The 26,922-nt window shown below is 42.6% G+C and overlaps 1 protein-coding gene across 2 annotated transcripts in view; it reads left to right on the top strand.

Annotated features, from left to right (window-relative positions):
• Positions 1-26,922, top strand: part of LOC135214746 (MAU2 chromatid cohesion factor homolog) — a 263,766-nt gene that overhangs the window by 89,896 nt on the left and 146,948 nt on the right. For both annotated transcript variants that reach the window (XM_064249095.1, XM_064249094.1), the window contains exon 4: positions 3,562-3,682. In XM_064249095.1, coding sequence (XP_064105165.1) covers positions 3,562-3,682 — 121 coding nt within the window. The remainder of the gene's footprint in view (positions 1-3,561; positions 3,683-26,922) is intronic.

Raw genomic sequence — 26,922 nt, 5'->3', positions numbered from 1 at the left:
TAGTTCCCTTCGGTCTGAACGTAGCACCCAGGGTGTTTCACGAAGTTGGCGGAAGTGGTCGTCCAACAACTAAGATCGCAAGGGATCATGGTAGTAGCGTATCTCGACGATTGGTTAATTTGGGCTCCAACCAGTCGAGGAATGTCGCAAAGCAACACTGAAAGTAATCCAGTTCCTGGAATATCTAGGGTTCAAGATAAACAGGACCAAATCGAGACTCACTCCGGAGTCAAACTTTCAGTGGCTGGGCATTCAATGGAATCTATCCTCCCATTACTCTGTCGATTCCATCAGCCAAGAGAAAAGAAATAGCGAAGTCAGTAAAGCAATTTCTAGGACACAAACTTGCTTCAAGGAGAACCCAGGAAAGGATTCTGGGTTCACTCTAGTTTGCATCAGTGACAAACATCTTGATGAAAGCCAAACTGAAAGACCTAACCAGAATCTGGCGCTCACGAGCAAATGTCAGGTCCAGGGACAAATTATCATCAGTCCCTCAGATCTGCGGAATCGTCTACGCCCTTGGTCAAAAGTCAAGAACCTGTCAATATCAGTACCCCTTCAGTTTCCTCCTCCGGGGATTACCATCCACACGGACGCTTCATTAAGCGGCTGGGGAGGATATTCTCAGTTCAAGAAGGTTCAAGGAACCTGGTCACCCCAGTTTTGTCAGCTTCACATAAATGTACTGGAAGCAATGGCAGTGTTCTTGACTCTAAAAAGGTTACGTCCGCCAAAGAACTCCCACATAAAGCTAGTTTTAGACAGCGCAGTGGTAGTCCATTGTGTAAACAGGGGAGGCTCCAAGTCACGACATCTGAATCATGTCATGGTAGCCATCTTCTCCCTGGCGGACAAGTTCAGTTGGCACCTCTCCTCCACCCATATAGCTGGAGTGAGAAACGTCATAGCAGATGCTCTATCCCGATCAGTTCCTCTGGAGTCGGATGGTCATGGACACAGTTCGTTCCAATGGATCCTCCGGAGGGTTCCAGGTCTACAAGTGGATCTATTCGCATCCCAAGCGAACCACAAACTCCCATGTTATGTGGCCCCAACCTGGACCCTCTGGCCTATGCCACGGACGCCCTGTCCATAGACTGGAACAACTGGGAGAAGATTTATGTCTTTCCTCCAGTGAATCTTCTCCTGAAGGTACTGAACAAACTCAGGACGTTCAAGGGTCAAGTGGCTCTAGTAGCCCCAGACTGGCCGAAGAGCAATTGGTACCCTCTCATTCTGGAACTGGGTCTTCGTCCTCTTCGAATTCCCAATCCCAGGCTCTCCCAGTCAGTACAAACGAAGACTGTGTTCGCTTCCTCAGGAATTCTCAAAACCCTAACTTTATGGACTTCATGAAGTTTGCGGCTAAAAGAGATGCGAATATTGATCCTCAAAATATTCTCTTCTTGGAATCTGATAAAAGAGATTCAACTTTGAGACAGTATGATGCTGCAGTCAAAAAGTTAGCAACCTTCCTGAGAGAATCAGATATTAGAATCATGACAATCAATTCAGCTATATCCTTTTTCAGATCTTTATTTGAAAAAGGCTTAGCAGCTAGCACTATTACGACAAACAAGTCAGCCTTGAAAAAGATTTTTCAACTCGGTTTCAGCATAGACTTGACAGACTCTTACTTCTCGTCTATTCCCAAGGCTTGTGCTAGACTTAGACCTTCAGTGAGGCCTACGTCAGTATCGTGGTTCTTAAATGATGTTCTAAAGCTGGCTTCAGAAACAGATAATACGACATGTTCATTTATAATGCTCTTAAGAAAAACTCTATTTTTATTAAGCTTGGCTTCAGGAGCTAGAATTTCAGAACTGTCGGCATTATCCAGAGATCCGAATCATATTGAATTTCTTTCCACAGGGGAAGTTCTACTTTCTCCGGAACGTAGTTTTATAGCAAAGAATGAAGATCCTTTGATGAGGTGGGAACCGTGGAAGGTTGTACCCCTTCCACAAGATATTTCTCTTTGTCCAGTATCGACCTTACGAGCCTTTCTGTCCAGGACATCCTCATCCTCATCGGGTCCTCTCTTTAAGAGAGAAAAAGGTGGTACTTATCTATTAAAGGCATCAGGCAACAGATCCTGTACTTTATTAAGCAAGCCAATCCTGATTCCTTCCCTAAAGCACATGATGTCAGGGCAGTTGCCACCTCAATTAACTATTTCCAACACATGAATTTCGATGATTTAAAAAAGTATACTGGATGGAAATCGCCGACAGTATTTAAGCGTCATTACTTAAAGTCCTTGGAAGCTCTGAAATTTTCAGCAGTTGTGGCGGGTAACATATTTGTTTCCCCCGACTCTGCTTAGTCTTTAGTAGAAGATCCAGTTCTCCTTTCTACCTATCTCACCCAACAGTTCGTCTATACCTGCCATGTTCATCTACGTTTACCTTGAGTCTTAGCTGCTCTTATGATGGTATAGTGGGTGCCCCTTATTTTTTTGCTAGGGTCACTCACAATTGATTGTATTTAATGATCTCTTTGATGTGATCCCCTTAATTTTATGCTAGGGTGACACATCTTATTTACAATGGTTACGGGTTTTGTATACTAAGTCATATACATTCCTTTATTATATTATTGTTGAAGTTTGTTCTATTCAATTTATTATTATAATTGCTTTAATTTCTTTGTACATATTAACTATACACAGATGCTAAGCTCAACATATTCCATGTAAGCCCTGTATATATATGTTAAATTTAAGTTAATTTTAAGAAATATTATTAACCTTAAGTTAATTTTAAGTAATATTTCTATTCTGTATCATTGGTTGTATATATGTATATCTATTAGCAATTATATTTCTTCATTTTATGTTATCTTTTATTTGAGACCCTTTTTTGTCTGTTTTATTTTGTTTTTTACAATCTTGTGCTATTTCTCTGGTACGATTCGCGCAGCGACACGAACTGAGCCCAGAAAAGGGATTTTGACGTAAGGAAAAATCTATTTCTGGGCGATTGGTTCGTGTCGCCAGCGAAATCCCGCCCTGCCCATCCCGAGCTCAAGATTGTCTGCTAACTTCAGGATGGCCACCAGAGGCGCAGCAGTCGGCAGCATGGGATGGAGTAGTAGTAGTTGCTGCCCACTCTGTGGGTCGGCTCCCCTCTAGTGGGGGTTTTGTAGTGGGAGATTTCTATTGGCAAGTGGTTCGTGGTAGTGGTCTCACTCGCCATAGTGTTCATACCGACACCCTGGACTTGGAGTGAGCGAGTCAGTAGTACTGACCTTTTCTTTATTTTATTTATTCTCTGGTATGTGTTAGTACATTTACCTTAGAAATAATGGATTAAAGGATATTTCGCTGGCGACACGAACCAATCGCCCAGAAATAGATTTTTCCTTACGTCAAAATCCCTTTTCTGTAACAGTGTATAGAATTAATTTTTTAAGAAAAAGGCGTAGAAAAATTGGTGATCCTAAAACCCCCATTTTTGACTGATATAGAAAATACATAGTTTTACTGGTAGTTACCATGATTGTATTTGGCACAGATACTCCATATATTTTGTTTCATGATATTTCTTTTGTACACAGGTTTTTTATTTGGTATTATTGGTTGTGCATAACCTCAACAGTGGACAAGTGAAAAGTGTCAAACCAGCTTTGAAACAGCTCCAGCAGTCTATACAAAACATAACGCAGCTAGCAGAAAATGGTAATTACCCTGTCTCTGGTAATCCAGAGTATGTACTGTATGTTTCTGTAAGATTAGTTTAATAAGCCTGGAATATAGCATGTATTGCTTTATGCACTGAGTGAGGATGAATATTTTGACAGCAGATTATTTTTAAAGAAATTTTTTAGTTAAAGGTTATATCAAATGTTATTTCAGCAGTCCCTCAATAATGTGGATTCTCATTAATCAAATCATGCATCTTAACAGTCAACTAAATATTAAAAAACTAACAGTTAATATGTCCTTATGGCCCTGCTTTATTGAGGGATTTCAATTTTTGATAAATGATTGCAGCTTCTTAACATTACCAAAATGACTATGATTTGAAATAATCTGATTGATTTTTATGTATAGAAAATTATGACAAATGCTGTAAGATGTCGTGTTCATATAAAGAAAAATTTATGTTACTTTATTATCCCCATAAGTTTTGAACCCCCTTACTTGTTTGAATCCCAGTTGTAAATGAGCAACCAGTGGATAGATGTCAGGTGAATACCATAGGAAGGAGGGTTTCTCTCTCTCTCTCTCTCTCTCTCTCTCTCTCTCTCTCTCTCTCTAATGCTCGTCTCTTTCCTCTCTCTCTCTCTCATACTGGTAGAACTTCTTAAAAATTTTGGTTTTTCTTGTAAAGTTTCAAGTAGGTATTTTGTATTTGTAATGTTGTTTATTGTGAATTAATTTGAATAATTTAATGATGAGCATGTATATTTGTGAATAATTTGATGATTAATTTTGAAGCTTGTGAATGAGATTTTAGTTGTTGCAACAATGTTTGGGGAACTGAGTACAGTGGTACCTCGACATATGAAAGGCTCAACTTACGAAAAATTCGAGTTTCGAAAGCAAATACGAAGATTTTTTTGGCTCTACATACGAAAATAATTCAGGATACGAAAGGTTGTTGCTGTAAAGTCCCGAGATTCGCCTTGACCACCGATAACAGTTTTAAAACTCGCGCGCCGCCAACTGAGTAGACTCGCCACCATCCTCCCGCTCTCCCATTGGTTCCTGATGCTAGTCACTGCCATAAGATCCTGCTCTCCTATTGGTCAGCATCTTTCCCATCATGCATCTACGTAGCGGCGTTCTTCAGCCATTGCTTCACACCAGCGTTATCGTACGCACGTGGAACTCATTCGTTCACATATACGATTTCGTTTGTTAACGTAAATTTGTGTTAGTGATTTCGTTGTACTACTTTATCATGTTGTGTGAGAACTTAATTAGTATACTACATAACTTGATCACGTACAGTATAGTCATGGGTCCCAAGAAAGTTGCTGAAGTTCACGGAAAGAAGAGGATGCTTTCTATGCAGACAAAAATGGAGATAATAAAAAAGTATGAAGCTGGCATGCAGTTGAGTGTGATCGCTAAGGAATACGGCCGAAATCCGTCGACAATAAGCACCATCCTTAAGCTGAAGGAAGCCATCAAAGCAGCTACACCTTCCAAGGGCATGACTATTTTGTCCAACAAGAGGAGCCACGTGCATGATGAGATGGAGAGGCTGCTTCTTCTATGGATTGAGGACAAAGAAATCGCAGGTGATACGATAACCGAGACGGCAATCTGCCACAAGGCCAGCGCTATTTTCAGCGATTTCATTGCCCAGGTTGAAGACGACAGAGGAGAAGGGACATCGACGGCAACCCCAGAGTTCAAGGCCTCTCATGGGTGGTTCGAGAAATTCCGTCAACGGACTGGTACCCATTTGGTGGTGAAGAAATTGAAATTTTGTAAAAAAACTTTAAGTATAAAAAAGTAAAAAAAAAAATGTAAAAATCAAAGAAAAAAAATTAATTTTAAGTTTTTTGTAAAGTTAAGTGTTACGGTTTTGTTAATGTGTTTTGTAAAGTTTAGTTTATGTTTCCTGACATTTTTAATGTGTTTCGTTAAGTGTACGTATTATGTAACAAATTTTCAGCCGTTTGTCCTCCTCCTCTGTTGCCACTTTCGGAGATAGCCTCACTCGAAAGGTAAGGTTCCACATTTTACTACATACGTGCGTATGTACTTACAGTATTTCTTGTATACCATGTACACTAATACACTTTATTTACAGGTACATATTAGTAGTATGTATTAAGTTAGGTATTGAATGGTCCAAATTGTTGTATTTCATTGTTTATTGGTCACACTTCCAGGGAACAGCGAAAACGGCGCATGCAGACACGGTGAGTGCTATTACAGGAATGAGGGTTTCTGGCAGAGGTAAAAGTAGCGAGCGGAAGGTAGACGTTGTAACGGCACCTCTCTAGAGAGGGATTTTGAGAGAGGAGACTTCTAATTGGCAAAACATCTGTGGTAGTGGCTTCCACTTGCCCCTGTGCTATAACGACACCCTATGAGGGTGAGCGAGCTGAGGGTAGTAACTCCAGCATTCCATTTAGCTTTTTTTCTCTGGTATATTTAGCATTTATTTATACCTAGAAATGAGTGCTATAGGAACATTTCACCGGCCGACACAGGTCGAACCCAGAAATAAAATTTACTTGGGTGTTTTTGTAGGGCTTGGAACAAATTAGGCAATTTATACGTAAAATGCGGTTCAAGATACGAAAAGCTCAGGTTACGAAGGCCGCCTCAGAACGGATTAATTTCATATGTCAAGGTACCACTATATATTGCATTTGCAGTTAAAGGAAATTAAATATTGTGATATATTTTGGTGAGTTTTTTTTTATTAATTGTCTTTATTTATGGGTTTGGGTACTGCAGGTCTTTTTTATAAGTGGCATGTTTAGGTTGGTGCTTTGAAGACTGAACAAACATTTTCATGTAATAGCTGTATTTTTTTTACATTCATTAACCCATAATGGACAGGGTAATAAATCAATATGCAGTACCCCAGGCCAACAGAACTTTGAGGTTGGCCAATTTGAAAAAAAAAAACACCTCAATGGAAAGAGGAAGATATGCAAATGCACATGGTAAAAAAAAATTTATAAAATTTTCCCCATCTTCCACAAGCAGTTGAAAAAGACTATTTACAACCCCTTGTGGGGTCTTGTTTACAAGATATTCATAAATTTTATGAAGTTATACATGAGTTTTTTAATCAGTAAATTTATTTTGTAAAATGATAATTATAACACACAGTATCAAAACAGATAAGAAATAAAATTAGTAACAAATTCTGAGCATATTTGTTGTAAAATATTTACGTAAATTTACTGAGAACAAAGGTGCAATAACTCTTTTGGATTTATACATGTTTTTTCTAATATTTCTTTGCATTTTTCTTTGCAAAATTACATTTATAACGGACATACTGTCATAAAAGATAAGAACTAAAACTACAACAACCCTTTGGTATATTAATGAGCAAATTTACAAAAGAACATCCTATGAGACAAGCAGACACTATAGCCTCCCTTGAAGTAAGATCCCAACTAACTCTCTCATGTCTGTCCATTAAGGGTTAATTTTGTGTTTCGGTTTCCTGTTCATGACTTGTTACCAGTAGATGGGACTTTCTCTCTCTCCATTTTAATAAAGGGGGAATATGTTACAGTACTGTTATCTATAATTTCTACAGTAATATTATTACTCCTAGAACTGGTTGGTTTTGCTGTAACATTTGGAAAACATTATTCTTGTAATTTCATTGAAGACTGAAGAAAGAGTATATTCATGTGATAGTTTTTTTTGCTGTTATTTTATGTGCTTCAATTTTTCATACATGTGTGTTTTTTCATTTTTAGTCACACATAAGCAAATTCAAGATGCTAGCTTTAGTTTGACAATCTTGTGCTCACACCTGTGCATTATGGTATGGAGATGTAGTTTTGTGATTGTGTTTGGACTAAGAAACAACAGTGTGTTTTGGAGGAGTAATTTTAGTTTATATTTGACAACATCTCCAAAGGTTGTGTGAGAGAGAGAGAGAGATTGGTGGAAGAATGAATGGGAGTGGTTAGATGACGGTCAGAAGCATGTCTGTTGTGGCACTCTGTAGGTAGTCAATGGAAGTCTGTTACGAGAGTTGTAAACAGTGAGGCGTCTGGTCAAGTCAGTGTTGGTTTTGGCAGCAGTTTTCCTTTGGTGTTTTGTTGTTTGGGTGTTATTTGATAGATTTTGGGGTTGTGAAGTTGTTGTGCGTGTGTCTGTCTGGTTGTGGTGAGGTTAAGAAGGTTGGTGGTGCATTTTCGGTGTCTGTTAGTGGTGGTTGGGGCAGGGTTGGTTTTGGCAGGTTGTTGTACTGCTGTAAGCTGTAAGTCGTGTGGTTGTCGTGTTTTTTCAGGCGGTTGGTCGTTGGGTTATTGAGTTTTTGTGGGGTTGTGGGTCCCGGGTGGTTGATTTGTGTTTGGTTGTCGGCGGTGGTTGTGTGTTGGCTAGCCTATAGCCTATATCCAGTGGACGACAGCACAGCCTAGTCCTAGGTATCAGAAGCCAGCGGTGAGTACCTGTTTGTGTTTTTTGTTCTGTATGTAGGTATTGGGGCAATTGTCCTGCTGTGTTTTTTAGTGTTAAGTGGAAAGTGTGATTGAGGGTGGGTTTGATAGCCAGACAGGTTAAGTTTATGTGGGGAGGTTACTTGTTTTTGTGATCCCGCCACATTATTTTTTGGCGCCCGAAACAGGGACTGTTGGTGTGGCAGCTGCAGGACAATTGGTCTAGGCTAGTGTGTATGAGTGGTGAGAAAGTTTGAGATGGAAGGATTGAGTGAGGTGGAGAGGCTGAAGGAGGAGTTGAGGTTGGAGAGGGAAGTAAGAGGACAATTAGAAGTGGATAATGAGAGGTTAAGGGTAGAGTGTGAGGAGCTGAAGAGCGAGTTAGAGGAAATGAGAGGAATGCTAAGGAGTGCAAAAGTGGAAATGAAAGAAGAAGTGAAAGGAGCAGAAGAGAGAATGGTTGAGAAAATGGATGAAAAATTCTTAGGGATGATGAATGCAGTGCAGGAGATGATGAAGGGGTTCATGGGAGAGGGAGCTGTAGGGGGTAGGCCTACTGGGTCTTGTGATAGGCCAGAAGTGGTAAAGACAGTGGAAGAGCGAGGGGATGAAACTACGAGTGACGAAGGTGACTTGTTTGTGGTAGGTAAAGGGAAGGAGGGAAAGAGACAGGATAAGGATAAACCTGAGGACAAGAATAAAAAGGGGGCTGACGAAAAGAAGACGACTAAGGGAAAGAAGGTTAGGAAGGATGACGGACAGGATGAGACTAGGACTGAATACATTGGGGAAAGGGCTGAGAGTGATTTGGATAGCGGTGAGTGGAAACAGGTAGGTAGAAAGAAGAAGGGTAAGAAGAGCGTAATGAGGAGCATGGATGTTAGTATGGAAGTTGATTCCCTATATTCGGACGAGGTTAAGAGGGATCAGAATGGTAGTAGCGAAAGTGAGAGTGAGCGGGAAGTACGAAAGGCTGTATATATGAGAGAGATACCTAGATGTGCACAATACGAGGAATATGGTAGTAGGGACATAGGGGATTTTTTTAAGGAATATGAGAGGTATTGTGAGGCAAAGTATGGGGATAATAAGAGAGTCTGGGCAAGAGAGTTGGGTGGCTTTTTGACGGGATTTTTGTTGAGTATGTATGGGGTAATGATGAGTGTAGGGAATGTGCCGTATGAGAGTGTGAAAGCCAGGATTGTGGAACAGGCGAAGAGGATAAGGAGTAGTGTTAGATATAGGAGAAAACATGGTTTTGATGAGGTAAAGAATGAATGTTGGTGAGTCGTTGTCGATGTATGTGTGCAGGTTGGAAACATTAGCCAGGAAAAAGTTTGGGGACGAAGGGATAAATGAGTGTAAAGAGTTAGTGAGGAAGTTGTTGGCGACTGTGCCTGAGAGTGTGTATGAGTTTGTAAATCTGAAACGTAAGGAGAAAATGCGATGGACGAATGAAAGGTTGTCGTGGAACGACATTTTGGAAATAGTAGAGGATTATGAGCTGGATAGGTGTATGAAAGAGAGTAGAAGTGTTAGTATTAGGACTGAAGTGGTTGATGTTATACCAGAGTTTAAGAGCTATAGGGAGGCAGTTTTGGAAGGGCCAAGGCGAATGGCAGAGTGAATGGTTGATAGGAGCGTTAGAGCCAGTAACGTAAGTATGGTTAGCCCTAAGAGAGATCGGAGTGCAAGCGTTGGAAGAGTAGGGTCGGTTAGTCGTGAACGAGAGCAGCAGTGTTACAGATGTGGAAAGCTAGGGCACAAGAAGAATGAATGTCGGTGGGCGTTGGGAGCTTGCTTCGGGTGTGGGCAAACAGGGCATTTAGTGAGCGAGTGTAAGAAAGATAGGGATATTAAATGTTACAGGTGTGGGCAAGTAGGGCATGTAGCAAGTGGATGTCGAGGTACTCGTGTGACTGAGGTTTGCGGTAATTGCGGGAAGAACGGGCATTATGCTAGGATGTGTAAGGAACAGCGGGCAAAATGTGTTGAATGTGGAATGGAAGGTCATGTGGCAAGTGTGTGTAGGCGAAAGAGGATGAGTCAGGTTGGGAGTTCGGGAAACTAGGTACAAAGGGGATTCAGTTGGGTGGGTCCTCTGGTGTGCGGTCAGTAAGAGTGATGCATGTGCGTGAAGGATTGTTGCATGAAAAAGGGTTTGGAGGAAGAGCTCATGAATGTATGAGTGTAAAAGTGAGGTGCAAAGGGGTGTGTTTGGTTGCTTTGATTGATACTGGGTGCAGTGTCAGTGTTCTTTTTAAGAATGGATGTGACAAGTTGCGGAGTGAGTGTGAAATTAGGAAATGTGAAGGGGAGGTACGAGGAATAGGAAATTTGGGTATGCCTGTGGTGGGAATGTTGCGTGAAAATGTAGAAATCGAAGGGGTAGTGATGGAGGAAGGTGACTTTTATGTGATCGAGGGAATGAGTGATAAGTATGATATGTTGTTAGGATACAGGTTCTTGAAGAAGTGTGGGATGGTGGTCCATCCGAGCAGGAATATGATTGAGTTGCATAGGAAGGGGAATGTACATGGAGAGTTGTACTTGGATGGGGATGGAGGAGTAAGCAGTAAAATATGGAAGGGAGTGCCGTTGGTTGCGAAAGAGAGTGTAAAAGTGCCGCAAGAAGTTGGAGAAGTTGTTAGTGTGAAAGTTGCGTGGCCCGATAGTCTTGGGATTGTCAAAGGTGACAAGTGTGCATATGTGGTTGAGGGTGTGGATGCGAACAAGTGGTAAGAGCGAGTGTGCATGTGTACGATGGGATTTTGGATATGGAGAATCCCTCGGGTTTGGTATGGCCTCATTGCCGAGTGTTAGGAAAAAGCGAGTGCGGGGTATACGTGAGGGTGATTGTGTGGGGTTGTTGTATACGTTGGTGGATGTGGATGACGAAAGATATGGTAGGGTGCAAACGGTTGATAAAGCGTGTGCTACGGATGACTTTGGGGGAATGAATGATACTTGTAGTGTATGTGGGTTTGAGTTGACAGGGACAAGTAAGACTTCAGTGAGAAGGAAACTGAGTAGTGAGGAGGTAGTTGATAGGATGGATAAGTCTTTGCAGAAGTTTGACAGAAGTATGGATGAACTGAGTGGTTTGGTGGCCGAAATAGGGGAGATGTTGGAACCAGAGTTGGAAGACATCGGTGAAGTAGTGAATGGAATTTGGGAGGATGGTAGTGAGGGAGATAATGGGAGTTTGAAAGAAAGTGGTTTGGAAGAAGTGAATGGCGATGTAACTGAAAGAGTGTATGATGGTCCTCAAACAAGATCCAGGGGACCTGCATCTGAGCATCCTTGGGTGTTGCGAAAGGCAATTTAGTGTGGATGTTGTGAGTGTAAGGAGATGTTGTCAAATGTAATGGGGGAGGTAATATGGAGGAGTAATTTTAGTTTATATTTGACAACATCTCCAAAGGTTGGTCAATGGAAGTCTGTTACGAGAGTTGTAAACAGTGAGGCGTCTGGTCAAGTCAGTGTTGGTTTTGGCAGCAGTTTTCCTTTGGTGTTTTGTTGTTTGGGTGTTATTTGATAGATTTTGGGGTTGTGAAGTTGTTGTGCGTGTGTCTGTCTGGTTGTGGTGAGGTTAAGAAGGTTGGTGATTTGGTGCATTTTGCAGTGTCTGTTAGTGGTGGTTAGGGGCCAGGGTTGGTTTTGGCGGGTTGTTGTACTGCTGTAAGCTGTAAGTCGTGTGGTGTCGTGTTTTTTTCAGGCGGTTGGTCGTTGGGTTAATTTTTTGATTGAGTTTTTGTGGGTTGTGGGTCCCGGGTGGTTGATTTGTGTTTGGTTGTCGGCGGTGGTTGTGTGTTGGCTAGCCTATAGCCTATATCCAGTGGACGACAGCACAGCCTAGTCCTAGGTATCAGAAGCCAGCGGTGAGTACCTGTTTGTGTTTTTTGTTCTGTATGTAGGTATTGGGGCAATTGTCCTGCTGTGTTTTTTAGTGTTAAGTGGAAAGTGTGATTGAGGGTGGGTTTGATAGCCAGACAGGTTAAGTTTATGTGGGGAGGTTACTTGTTTTTGTGATCCCGCCACAGTGTGATAAATGCATGCTTGTGACTAAAGTGTACTTAGTTTAGCATTAGTTTTCTTAAGGCAACTTGAGTAAGTTTTGAAGAAGGTTACATCTTTTGTTTTTTCCCTTCTTGAGTACAAGACTAAGCAAACCAGAACATTCAACATTGATTTGGTCATGGAAGACTCCAAAAATTCTAGTATCATCATCTCATGTGTGTAGATGCATGCTTGTGACTAGAGTATACTTAGTTAGCTTATTAGTTTTCTTAAGGCAACTTGAGTAAGTTTGAAGAAGGTTACATCTTTTGTTTTTTCCCTTCTTGAGTACAAGACCAAGCAAACCAGAACATTCAACATTGTGTAGGTCATGGAAGACTCCAAAAATTCTAGTACCATCATCTCATGTGTGATAGATGCATGCTTGTGACTAAAGTATACTTAGTTTAGCATTAGTTTTCTTAAGGCAACTTGAGTAAGTTTTGAAGAAGGTTACATAATTTGTTTTTTTCCTTCTTGAGTATAAGACCAAGTAAATCAGACCATTCAACATTGTGTAGGTCATGGAAGACTCCGAAAATTCTAGTACCATCATCTCATGACTCGAGGGCAAAGATTGTTCTGCTTCTTGACTTATTATTTTTAGATGGACTATGAACAAGAATTGTTGATTTTATGAGTAACTTCATGTATGGAGTAGATTGAAACTCTTCACTTCCGTGTTTCATTTGGAGGCTTTGCTGTGTTCATGCCATCTTTGCAACATTTGGTGAGACTCAAGTGCCATGAATCAAAAAGAAACTGGCAGTCTTGAGTCTTCACTGACATGTTATATGTTTAGAAATACAGAGCTATTCATGAGTCATGTGACATCCAAGTGTTAGGATCATGCCAGTCAGCCTGCAACACCATTCTCTATACTCTTTTGTGTTGCATCCTATGGTTTTATGTGGGCTGGTTCTACCAGGTGTGAGAGAGGTGCAAAGTGGAGCATCTTATTCTAGAATTATTAATTTCTTTATAAGTAACATACCAAGTAATTAGATTGCTATATTTTCCTACTTCACAGCTGCTTAAGATTAAAAATTCATGGTAGGGCTTTCATATTTTGTAGGTAACTAACCCCGCCCACTTTCAGGGAAGCATAGGTACATACTGGCTGAAGATCCCAATTCATTCCTGCCGCTCATTGAGTGTACATCATTTTGGAAGCTTTTGTTTTGGTTCACTGGTTGGATGTTCGCCAACTTTTGATGAAGTACTCTTTATAATTTGCATAGCTAGATTTTGGATTTTCGCTATTGACTAGTCAGTCTCAGACTCTAGTGCTCATAGTATTAGGTATTGCAGTGAAGGTTGCAAGAAGACTTGTGTGACTTTGGCCAAGTATGACAACCACACTATTTGTAGTTCTTGCAGAGGATGAACTTGTTCTCCTGACCTTAGTTGCAAAGAATTCAGGGACTAGGGTCAAGGGAAATGGAAGACTTTATTTTCTCATTTAGCTAGTCGTCCTACTCTTCCATTAACTCTGTTACCTGACTACCTTACTTCCGAACCCAATGCCATTGCCCGATAGTGTCCCAGCTAGGTGTGTCTATTAAGATAATGATGGATTGTCTAAGTCCTAGTAATATTTAATATTGGTGCAAATGCTGTGTCAGTGGCAGGGGTGACTGTCCGTCCCACCGGCGCTCCTAACCCTAGTTCCCTGCCAAACTTCCCTTCCCCAGGGAACATCCAAGGGAGGTTGGTGGGATTTGCCCACATGTGCAGTGTATGGTCACCCTAACTCCTCAGTCTGTATGAGTAACAATACACACACATGCCTGGTTGAAAGGTTGGGAGGACATTGTGAGGTGTGTCAGGTGGCAGGGAGGTGGTCAGCTACTCTGATGAATTTGGAATTATCGAATCAATTTATTTCCTAGAGCTTCAGAAGAGAGACATTTGTTTGGTTCTAGACAACATGACTACAATGTCCTACATCAGGAGGGTGGGATGATGCGTACCTCCTCTCAGTATGATAATGCTGGCTATCTTTAGTTGGCACAAGCAAGGAAGTCTTGTCTGCAATTCACCTTATGGTGGGTCACAGTGTAATAGTAGACTGCTTATCAAGGAAAACGAAAGTCTCAACACAGTGGATGTTAGACAACCACTCTTTTCAGAAAATAGCCAAACATCCCAAGAGTCTATCTTTTCCTATACTCTAGCAACAGTATTGCCTGTCGAGAGCTCGAACAAATTCAATTACACTGTGTATCGGTAGGTGACATGAATATTCCTGACCCATGGGCGATACAGTGGCAAACCATGGGTCTTCGTAAGAAGCATGTATGCTAACTATTGCTGGTGAAGATTTTGACAGTACGTATTGCGGTTAACCATACCCAGCATGCTTAGGTAAGTCACCACAGAACTTCACCATAAGAATGTATGTTCGCATATAGTTTCTTGTTTGTTGCTACCAAACCTAAAGGTATTTCGAAAAAAAATGTGACCTTGACACTTGTGGCTTGACCCTGGACCAAAATTGTTTTTAGGTTGCTGGGAATTAAAATTCTAGAGTTTTTTGTCCCCTGTCAATTTCTTTTTAAAGCTATGTGAGGATGAGACAGTGTTGTGACCTCAAAACCCTCCCACTTCCCTGATGAAAATACATGGGATTTGGTTAAGGGATCATCCTGCATTGATCAACAGAAGGGAATAGCTTCTTGGTCAGGTTTTGGTTGTATGTAAATAGTATGACTGTTCATAAGCGTATAGTCACTTCTTCTTCTTGATATAGGTAAACTGTTTTCAGAATTTGCTGAGTATAAGAGAAAGTTCCCTCTTATCCTGAGTCCATTTATACTGTATCGTGTTATCATGATTCCCATTATTGACACAATACTCACCCACAAGACCAGGTAAATGAGAATTCTTTGATATTAGTCTAGTCACCATGAAGCGCTGGGTAGACTTTGGAAGGGTAATCCTTGATGACTCAACAGCGACTACCAAAAATAGGTTTTCCCTTTGTCAAAGCATTTTTATTAAAGCACAAAGGCAATAAAAACTATACCAGTTTTGCTAAGGGGGTTATGAATTTGACAGAAGAGAGGCCTCCCATAATAGATGAAATCTGTTGTTTGTACAGGCAGTCCTTCCTGGTTATCAGCAGGGGTTCCGTTCCCAAAGGTGTGCTGATAAGCAAAAACCGCCATTAACTGAAACTCGGTGATTTATGGTGCCATAATGGGGCTTATGGTGCTGGTAATTGGTTATCGGCACCATAAGCACCCTTATGACGCCATAAAACCGGATTGCCAATAACTGGGGACTGTCTGTATGGATAAACAAAAAACAGATTGCTGGTGATACTATAGTGTTTGGGAAGATGCACCCTTGTATGCGATGCATTCTCGCATAGGATGCATCCCTATTTGAAAAGGATATTTTGTGGAAAAAACCATATTAGTATCATAACTTTTATTGAAAGGTATTTTAGAGTGGTTTTCTAAGAAAAAATATGATTCTGTGCATGAAATACAATAGTACATACACAATCCTTTATCAAAAATTCTTGAAACTGAAAAGCTCTAAAAGCCAAAAACATTTTGTTTAAAGTAGAGCATCAACTCATAAGGTTGATGGTTTAGCCTGCTAACGGCTGACCTGAGTCAAACAGAATGTAACCTAAATTTTATTTACATTTGCCACAGTTTATCAATTATCATCTTTCAATATTTAAGTTAACGTATTTCCTACTTACCACTAAGTTTATAAAAAAAATTTTCCTATACCTAACTTAGCTTAATACAGGCAGTCTCCAGTTATTTTGGGGGTTTCCATTCCAATGGTCTGATGTTAAGAGAAAATTGCTGATAACCGAAAATTGGCGATTTGTGCCGCTTATGGCGCCGATAACTGGATTTTGTGGCCGATAACTGGTTAATGGCACCTCTGTTAGGTATGTATCGGCATCATAACTCCATTACCAGCACATTATAGCACTGAAAATTGTTAGACAAGCACCATAAAACGCTGATAACCAAGTCCGCTGATAACCATGGACTGCATACTACCAATAGTCTAAATATTATTTACAATTCCAAATTAAGAGGATCTCCACCTCTGTTACAGGCAGTCCCTGGTTATCGGCAGGGGTTCCGTTCCTGAAGGTATGACAATAACAGAAAATTGCCATCCTGATTAATATCAGCACCGATAAACGGGGATCGGCGCATGTCAGCGCTGAAAATCCAGTTATCATCGCTAGGCAAGCACCGTAAAACTGGATTGTCAATAACTGCGGACTTCCTGTACTTAGGCTTACGTAAAGTTCACGGACAGCCCTTCTTGGTGGGTGTCCCTATATTTAATCCTTTAAATTGTCAGTACGGACAGTTGTGCTGCGCTGTCACCTGTCTCCCTTTCCTTGTGTTTTAACACTCAACCAAACATACCAGTGTTAACTGTGGAATCTCACTCACAACATTATAGTATACTAATCTTTTTGAGCCTCTGGAATCATTTCCATTATGTATTTACTTTGGGACACGTTTTTTAGTGCTCTCGGCAGTTAAAAGAGTAAATTAAGGTTGTTATAAAGGGGATGTTATTTTGTCTTTTTTGCCTTAGGGTTGAGAATGAAGTTAGGCTAAGTTCTTTCAAGTACTGTAAGGTTCCAAATTTAACCTCTGTTGGTGAAGGAAGAGGAAACACTTTTCTGTTCTGTATAGACATTTGAAATTTATTTAGACAGGTTAAGCCTGGAAAGGGCAAAGTTAAAGTTAAACTTTTGTTTTACGGTTTTAAAAACCATAAAATGTCTGTTAAAGCATGATGTTTTCTGTGACATATTTGATCAAACACTTTGTTAGAAACTAATTCCATACCTTTTTGTGTTATAGAATATAAACATTTGTGATGTAAGAGGACAAATTCACTGCTTGAGGATGTGATTAATGCATTGCAGTAAAAGAACAATTCGGTTTTAACTGCTCACTAACTTAAGTATGCAGAATGTCCAAAAACAGTAAAGCCTTCAGTCTGTTACTATTAGTGGGTCAAGTCAAGTCTTTTCATGTCTTTTCCAGTCATTTAAACTCTTTGTTGTAAATCCCAGGTTTAAACATATAAGAGGAGGCATACCTTTATATCTTAAGTGTATTTAATTTTAGTCGACTGTCATTTTGGTTTTTTTGGACCGAGGCACTGGCCTCTTCATCCACTTCTATTTCATTCTGGCTGAATTGAAGCAGTCTTCCCACAAGGTTGGTTTTTGCTGCACGCATAAGAGAGCCTTGCTTCCTGAGTGGAATCCAACTTCTGGCAGCAGTAAGACCCAGAAAGGATTCCAGATCAGGCTAGAATGTTTGGGCCTCATGCAAGAAGCTGTTAGCTCAATTGGTTGGGTGAATTGGCTAGCTGCACTTACCCACCATCCTCTTTTCAATGTGGGAATCTGCTGTTTTTGACAGTAATACAAGTTTTTGTGATAAAATTTACTATTTGGATACTTATCTACTGTTAAAGTAGACCCCACCCAACCTCCCCACTACTTAGGGGGCTGGCAAGGAGAGTTCTGACAAGGCTTAAAACATTTGAAACTTATCTGGTAGAAAACAGGTGTACTAGACAGTCATCCAGGCTAGCCCAGCCTTTTTTTGTAGAGTGCCCACTCTTCTATTGGCATGGAGATATACAGTGGTACCTCGACATACAAAATTAATCCATTCCTAGGCGGCCTTCGTAACATGAGCTTTTCGTATCTTGAACTGCATTTTACGTGTAAAATGCCTAATCCGTTCCAAGCCCTACAAAACACCCCAGTAAATTTTATAATAAAGCTAAATTGACCAATAAACAATGAAATACTACAACAATTTGGACCATTCAATACCTAACTTAATACGTACTAGTATTAATATGTATGTACCTGTAAATAAAGTGTATTTCTGGGCTCAGCTCGTGTCGGCCTATGAAAGTATCCTTAATATCATTCTTTCTAGGTAAAATAGCCTAAAATTACCAGAGAAAAACAAATTAAGAAAATGTCAGTAAAACTGACTCGCTCACTCTTAAAAAGAAGTGTCGGTATGATATAGGGGCGAGTGTGGAACACTACCACGAGACAAACACCAATTAGAACTTCCCCTATCGAATCCCCCCAAGAGAGAGCCGATACAACGGGCGATGCAGCCTCTGTATATTACTACTAAGGACGCCACGGACAGCAGCGCCCCTAGCGGTCATCCTTAATTTTTAGCACCAGCGACAAGTCGCCATTTCTTGTGCTCGTGTTTTTCTTGCGAATTATCCGCATCTGTATCATGGAACGCTCTGCAATCGCCACGGCTAAGTTAAGTAACTCATAAGTAACATTTTACTGTATTTTTGTCTTCCGGGTACCAGTATTTTCCTTTTATAGGTCATATACGGTTCCTCGGTTGTCTCGTGGCGGCCATGCCGCCTCGTAAGAATTCCCGGTCCTCCATACTGGGACTTCTTATGCTTATGGGCTTACTTTTTCACATTCATTGTTTACATCGAGTTTTAGCTAGTTCAGCCCTCCTACCATTCTCTTAGCTTGGTATTTAGGGCTATTATTATTATTCTCGGCCCAGCATCCCGGCTCTTGCTCTACATCGGCTATCGCTGGCTCCGAGTAGGCTTCTGTTTCTCGGAACAGTCTGCCTCCTCCTGGGCTTCTTTCTCTTTTACTAAAAGTGTCTCTTCCCCCTTTTTCGAGTATGTTATTATTTAGGGTGTTAGGCTAGCCTAGGTGCTTGTTCCACATGTTGGTACAGCTTGGTTCACGTGGCCCTACCACGGTTGTGTTGCTCGCGGCCTAGGCCACTTGCGGTCACGTGTCCTATAGCACCTTACCCTGCCCCTTCCCTCCCTCTCTGATGTAGGGAGGAGCTGGGGGACCCCTTGGTTGTCATAACAACCTCATCGCCTTCTCTCACACTCTCGGAGGTGACTGGGGGGTTCCGCCAGCAGGGGGTATAGGGCGACCACTATGAGGTACCGGGTCTCCATACGGGTAGTTGGTGAGGCGGGGAGGAGTAGGCCATCCCTCCCCCCTTTCCTCGCTCCCGCCGTGTTTCGCCGGGACCTTCCTCCCCCCCTCCCATTGCTCAGCCACCTCCCTTACGATACGTAAGGAGCCTTCCGTCGCAGCCGGGGCCCCTTTGGTTATAGGATATTGGCTCCGCTAGCGGGCAGGGTGGGCGCTATGTATGGTCGATTGCTTGCCTACTATATCCTTATATCTCTCCCCCGCTACCGGAAGGGAGCTTACCCTTACCTACGCGCTCTTCTAGTAGACGAGTGGAGAGAAGTTGTTTTAATGTTGTTTTAATTTAAGGATATATACCCTATTGTAAGATATTTTACAATGAATTGTGTGTTATTATATTCATTTTATCAACCATCCCCGCCATTGTCCGTCGTGGTTTCCATTACCACCACTCCTAGTTGGTTGATTCTTGTGCCTCCGCCATTGGCGGAGCCATAGCCTATCTTCCAACCTGGTTACCACACGTATTTTAGCGGGGCTCTGGTTTTATCTAACTTTATCGCTCCGGCACCAGCGGAGCATATGTTAGGCTGTAAGTGTTTATCTGTATCATGTACTTTTTCACTTACAGGCTACCAACTGCCAGGTCCCGGCCTGTAATGCGACGCTATATGACCCCTGTGGACATGACGAGTGCAGGTCTCACGCCCCGTGTGCCACGTCGTACAATGAGACGATCGTCTGGCACCCCGAGGCCTGCGCTATATGCTACGACCTGGTCGCTCAGCTGGGGGATGGGGTATGTCCATTATAAGGTTACTTATGATTTTACTAACAACTTCTAGTTCGTAAGTTTGTTAACCCTGTCCGCAATTGGTAGCTAATCCCGCCTTTCTTTCAGGCTAGCGGTGTGAGGGAAGTCGCCCTCGCCACCCTGAAAGCGTGGGTGGGCGGCTTTGGGAAAAACGCCGCCAAGGGCCAGCCCTACATATTAGATAAAAAGTTGGCCATCCAGATCTTCCCTGCGGGCAAGTCGACGGGCTACGTCGACCCTTGTCCGCCGCCCCATGATAGCCTCCATCCAGCAAGAACTCCAGCAATCGTTTGGGGTCGTAGCCTCCCAGGAGTCAGTTCCGGACGTCGCTGCCCTGGACCTGAACCTCGAGCCGATGGCGGTAGTTAGTGAGGATTTGTTGGTTGAGGTAGGTTTGTCGGGCGCCCAAGGTCTTTCCTTGGGCGCTCCTGGATCTTCTCCTGTCCCTTCTTCTTCCGCCTCTTTCCAAGGCTTTCCGGGATCCGAGATCCCTAGCCGCCCTCCCGCTCTCTCTGTACCTCCTAAGGAGAAAGGGAAAGAGAGAACCGAAGACCTTGTCTAAGACGACTTCTAGGAAGTCGTCTTCGTCTTCTTCGGCCAGGAAGTCGTCGACTTCATACGCCGATGCGGTGAAGGCTAAGCCGAGCTCTTCCCAGTCGAAGAGCTCCAGAAGCAAGGCTTCGAAGGAGAAGGCTCGCGCTACCACCGAGTCGCTGCCTTTCTCCCGCCTCCGCTGCCACCCCCTCTCCGGCTATGCCGGCAGGGGTGGCAAGCACCAGCTCCTGCGTTCCCTCTTCTGTCTCACCAGGAATGATGGAACAGGTAGGGGTGATGGTAGGTTCCCAAATTTCGGCATGGGGAACACGTTTTGAGCAGATGTTCGCGCAATTATCGAACAGTCTGTCTCAAAACTGGACAGACTATCCAGGACCTCTCTAATAGGATGAGAGAGAATGAGGATCGAGTAGCTGGGCTATCTCAGGCTCCTCCCCCAGTCTCCCCTGCATCTAGCACGGGATTCTCCAACTTCCGCCTTACGACTCCTTGCCAGCTTTCTATATGGAGGAATCCATGGAGAGTAGCGGCCTAGCTCCTTTTCCTTTTAAGGACGGGATGATTTCGATCCCGGAGTTTGGTACTCGAAGGATTGAGGACTTCGAGTTCTATCCCCCGGGTCTGTCGCAGCCTTTCATCGGGTATGCTAGGCTGACGCCAACAGCTCTTACGAGAGAGGACAAGATCTCGAAGGAGTCAGTTCTCTACAGTAGAGATCACGCCCAACGAGAATGTGGTTCACTGCCTTGAGGACTGGGAGTGTACTAACACTAGACTCCAGGCCTACAAGAGTCCCTTCACTATTTTCGCGACGGAAGAGGAGGTCTCTCTTCCGTTCGCCACGAAATTGGTGAGAAGGCTCTTCAGGCAGTCCTCAAGGATGAGCCCATTCCACAGTTGAGGGAGTCGGAGTCTACTTCTCCACTCTTCCCCGCCTTTGGAGAGTTATGGGAAAACCTGCCAGCTACATTCACGCTGGGTAAACTCCAAGAGACCTGCGCCATGGACCAGTTCGGTGATAAATTACCTAGGCTGCCGGATTCCCTAATAACCAGGCAGAGTTCGATGCGCGAACTAGGTTTGGCAGGTCCCTTAACTCTCTTATCGTTACGGAAATGGCTGCACTTTCATACGCTAACGAACCGCTGTTCAAGATTCTGGCGAAATCAACAGTTTCAGACGGTTCTGTTCAGACGCTTTTGACTTCTTCCAAGCCAGGAGGAACTGCGGAAGCATGTCCTTCAAGAGTGCACTATCAGGCACGAGCCTAATAGACTCTTGGCTGCGAGCATGTGGGGAGCGGATCTCTTCCCAGAGTCCGCAGTGAACGAAGTCCACCACGAAGCTGCTAGACTCAACCAGAGCCTTAGAGCTAGGTGGGGTATTTCCTCTAAGAGGAAACAGGAATCCGTTCCCACTGCTGGCAAGAAACCAAAGAAGGCTGGTAAGAGGTTCCAGCCATATAAAAAACTTCAGCATCAGCAAGCAGCAGTTTGTGCAGGCAGTCCCAGTTACCCAACAGGGACAACCTGCCACATCTAAACAGACCCAGCCTTTCCTCCTGGTGCCCCAGCAATCGCAACCTTCTACTTCCTACGCTATCTCGCCTGCCTTTAACCCTGCTTATGAGGCTCAAGGCTACTCTCAACCGAGGGGTAGGGCGAGAGGTTACTTTCGTCATCGGGCGCAGGAAGGGGCACAAGGAGTAAGCAGTTCAGAGGAGGGCGTGGTGGCCAACCGCCCATCAGCAATGAGGCTCCCCAGGTAGAGGGAGGCTGTTCCTCTTCCGCCACAGGTGGGGGTTCAGCAATTGGGCACAGAGCATAGTGTCCAAAGGATTAGGCTGGAGTTGGATCAAGGATCCTCCTCCAATCAAATCATTTCATCAGGTACCGTCAAAGGAATTGATAGATTACGCGGAAGGCAAGAACTCCTTCAGAAAGGAGCTATTGCGAGAGTCAAACATCTAAAATTTCAAGGGCGCTTATTCAGCGTGCCAAAGAAAGGCTCAACAAAAAGAAGGGTAATCTTAGACTTGTCAAAGCTAAACTCTTTCATTCGCTGCGACAAGTTCAAGATGCTTACCCTCCCTCGCAAGTAAGGACCCTACTTCCGCGTGGAGCCGTCACATGCTCCATCGATCTTACAGACGCATACTATCATATCCCTATAGCCAGGCACTTCCGCCCATTCCTAGGATTCAGGCTAGGAAATCAGACATTCTCATTCAAAGTGATGCCCTTCGGTCTGAATGTAGCCCCCAGGGTATTCACAAAGATAGGCAGGAGAAGTGGTTGTACAACAATTGAGAGCTCAGGGAATCATGGTAGCGGCATACTCGACGATTGGTTGATCTGGGCACAACAGTCGAGGAATGTCTCGAAGCTACCAAAAAGGTAGTTCACTTTCTGGAACATCTGGGGTTTCACCAGATAAACAAAACGAAATCCAGACTTACCCGGAATCTCATTTTCAGTGGCTAGGAATCCAATGGGATTTGTCTTCCCACAATCTATCAATTCCAGTGGCCAAACGGAAGGAAATAGCAAAATCTGTCAGGCAATTCCTCAAATGCAAACAGACATCAAGAAGAAACCAGGAGAGAATCCTAGGGTCTCTTCAGTTTGCTTCGGTAACAGATATCCTTCTGAAAGCAAGGCTGAAAGATATAAATCGAATTTGGCGGTCAAGAGCAAACTCCAAATATCGAGACAAGTTGTCAGTAATTCCTCAGATCCTCCGCAACCAACTACGGCCTTGGTCAAAAGTAAAGAACTTAGCCAAGAAGGTACCCCTTCAATATCCCTCCCAGTGTTAACCATTCACACGGATGCTTCCCTGTCCGGGTGGGGGGGATACTCTCAGTTCAAACAGGTTCAGGGGACTTGGTCAGTTCAATTTCGCCAGCTCCACATAAACGTGTTGGAAGCAATGGCAGTATTTCTTACTCTGAAGAGACTGCTTCCCCCGAAGAAGTCTCATCTAAGGCTAGTTTTGGACAGTGCAGTAGTAGTTCACTGCATCAACAGAGGAGGGTCCAAATCCAAGCATGTGAACCATGTCATGATAGCCATCTTTGCATTAGCAAACAAACACAAATGGCATCTGTCTGCCACTCACCTGGCAGGAGTAAGAAATGTGATAGCAGACGCCCTGTCCCGGTCAGTTCCTCTGGAAATCCAGAGTGGTCTCTGGACGTGGGTCATTCAGTGGGTAAGCCGGAGAGTCCCAGGTCTCCAAGTGGATCTCTTCGCCTCACAAGCGAACCACAAGCTCCCTTGCTATGTGGCCCCCAACCTGGACCCTCTGGCTTATGCCACGGGACGCCTGTCGTTGGATTGGAATCAGTGGAGGAGAATTTATGTTTTTCCTCCAGTGAATCTGCTCTTGAAGGTCCTGGACAAACTAAGGTCCTTCAAAGGGATAGTAGCTCTGATTGCACCGGATTGGCCCAAGAGCAACTGGATCCTCTTCTTTTGGAATTGGGTCTCCGACCTCAACGGATCCCCAATCCCAAACTGTCACAATCAGTACAAATGAGGACTGTGTTCGCTTCCTCAAGAACTCTCCAGACCCTAACTTTATGGACTTCATGAAGTTTGCGGCTAATAAAGATGCTGACATTGATCCACAGAACATTCTCTTCCTAGAATCAGATAAGAGAGAGTCAACCATTAGACAATATGACTCGGCTGTTAAAAAATTAGCATCTTTCCTGAGAGAATCGAACACCACAACCATGACAGTTAATTTGGCTATATCCTTTTTTTAGATCCTTGTTGAAAAAGGTTTAGCAGCTAGCACGATTACCACTCACAAATCGGCTTTGAAGAAAATCTTTCAAGTAGGTTTTCAGATAGATTTGACTGAATCTTATTTCACATCTATCCCTAAAGCCTGTGCTAGACTTAGACCTTCTCAGAGGCCTACTACCAGTTTCGATGGTTCTTAAATGAATGTCCTCAAACTAGCTTCAGATACTGACAACTCATCTTGTACGTTCATTATGCTCCTGAGGAAGACATTATTCTTACTAAGCTTAGCCTCAGGAGCTAGAATTTCAGAACTGTCGGCTCTATCCAGGGATGCGGGTCATGTGGAGTTCCTCCCATCAGGAGAAGTTCTACTTGCCCCGGATCGTAGCTTTTTAGCCAAAAATGAAGATCCTCTTGCAAGGTGGGCCCCTTGGAAGGTTATCCCACTTCCACAGGATCCTTCTCTCTGCCCAGTATCAACTCTTAGAGCCTTTCTTTCTCGTACTTCTTCTAGATCCTCAGGTGCTCTCTTTATGAGAGAAAAAGGTGGTACTTTATCAGTTAAAGGCATTAGACAGCAAATCCTTTACTTCATTAAACAAGCCAACCCTGAGTCATTCCAAAAGCACATGATATCAGGGGAGTAGCCACCTCAATTAATTATTTCCAACATATGAACTTTGAGGATCTTAAGAAGTATACTGGATGGAAATCCCCGACAGTCTTTAAACGGCATTATTTAAAGTCCTTGGAATCTTTAAAGTTTTCAGCAGTAGCAGCGGGAAACATAGTTTCCCCTGATACTGTTTAGTAGTTGTAGTATTGATCCAGGTCTCCTTTCTACCTACTTCAACCAACATGCCTCAACCTATCGTCAGGCTACTCAACATCATAGCCTTAGCCGTTGTATCATATAGTGGATTGTCCCTTATTTTTTGCTAGGGACAACCACCCTTGTACTGATATGTACTTCAGTGTTCCTACCCTTATTTTTATGCTAGGGTAGGACACAATATGTTTGTATATTCACCAATTGAGTTTGTGATGAGCTTCAGTCACAATGTGTTTGTATATATTTGAATTAATTGTATTAATGATGGATTTGAGTGTACCTATCCATTATTTTTATGCTAGGGTTAGGACACATGTATGTATATATTTGTAATTATATATTCTAATTAAGTAAATCCCAAATTTTCCTTATCTTACATGCATATCTGTAATTTTTAATTATCTACCATTTTTTAAGTACTTTAAGTTTACTAACATTCTGTTATTTATTTTGTAATAAGTTAGTTTAAGTGCTTAATTTGTATGCTGTATTTGATTTACTTATATTATATCCATCATTTTATACTGTTTTTCATTATCTCCTTTTCCATCTTGTCTGTTTCTCTGGTACTCTTTCATAGGCCGACACGAGCTGAGCCCAGAAAAGGGATTTTGACGGAGGAAAAATCTATTTCTGGGTGATTGGCTCGTGTCGCCCTATGAAACCCATCCCTTTTTTATGGTTTGTTTTCCCCCCCTTGCAGGACAAGATGTATTTATGTTTTAATTAAGGACTGACCGCTAGGGGCGCTGCTGTCCGTGGCGTCCCTCTAAGTAGTAGTAAGTAGAGGCTGCATCGCCCGTTGGTATCAGCTCTCTCTTGGGGGGATTCTGATAGGGAAGTTCTAATTGGTGTTTGTCTCGTGGTAGTGTTCCACACTCGCCCCTATATCATACCGACACTTCTTTTTAAGAGTGAGCGAGTCAGTTTTACTGACATTTTCTTAATTTTGTTTTTCTCTGGTAATTTTAGGCTAATTTTACCTAGAAAGAATGATATTAAGGATACTTTCATAGGGCGACACGAGCCAATCACCCAGAAATAGATTTTTCCCATCCGTCAAATCCCTTTAGTGTCCATGGTATACAAGAAATACGTACGCACATACGTACGTATGTAGTTATAAAAAAATGTGGGGAAGCTTACCTTTCGAGGTGAGGGTATCTCTGAAAGTGGCGACAGAGGAGGAGGACAAACGGCAGAAAACTTCTTATAGTACGTACACTTAACTTTACAAAACACATTAAAGAATGTCAGGAAACATAAACTAAACCTTATGAAACACATTAACAAAACTGTAACACTTAACTTTACAAAAAACTTAAAATTAAAATTTTGTTTTGTCTTTTTTTGATTTTTACATTTATTTTTACTTTTCTATACTTTACGTTTGTTTGTTTGTGTTTTTTTTTTTTTTTTTACAAAATTTCAATTTCTTCACCACTTTCAACTTTCTTTTGTTTTTTTGTAGTATCAATTGGATCTTCCTTTTTGCTTACTCCTACTAAAGGCCTCTTTACAAAAAATAACTATCCAAGGAAGATTGCTTCTGCCTACTTTTCACAATGTTCCTGAAACGACTCAGGCAAACGTCATCGAACTGCGCAAGCATACGACCTGTGTAAACCTTTTCGGGGTGCCTCTTTTCTACAAATGATTGCACCTTATGAAAAGCAGCTAGAGCATCCTTAATTTCTGCCGTTGTCATAGGGTCGTCCTCCTCCTCCTCGCCGCTGCTAGAGAACTCTTCTTGAAGGGCGTTATGTTGGATGGCCTCCAACTCCTTCAGGTTATCCGTCGTAAGCTCCTCTTGGTGCTCCTCGAGAAGGTC

The sequence above is a fragment of the Macrobrachium nipponense genome, chromosome 46 (assembly GCF_015104395.2).
Source record: "Macrobrachium nipponense isolate FS-2020 chromosome 46, ASM1510439v2, whole genome shotgun sequence".
Taxonomy (NCBI): domain Eukaryota; kingdom Metazoa; phylum Arthropoda; class Malacostraca; order Decapoda; family Palaemonidae; genus Macrobrachium; species Macrobrachium nipponense.
Note: the sequence above shows the minus strand (reverse complement) of the source record. Positions and strands in the feature narration are given on the sequence as shown.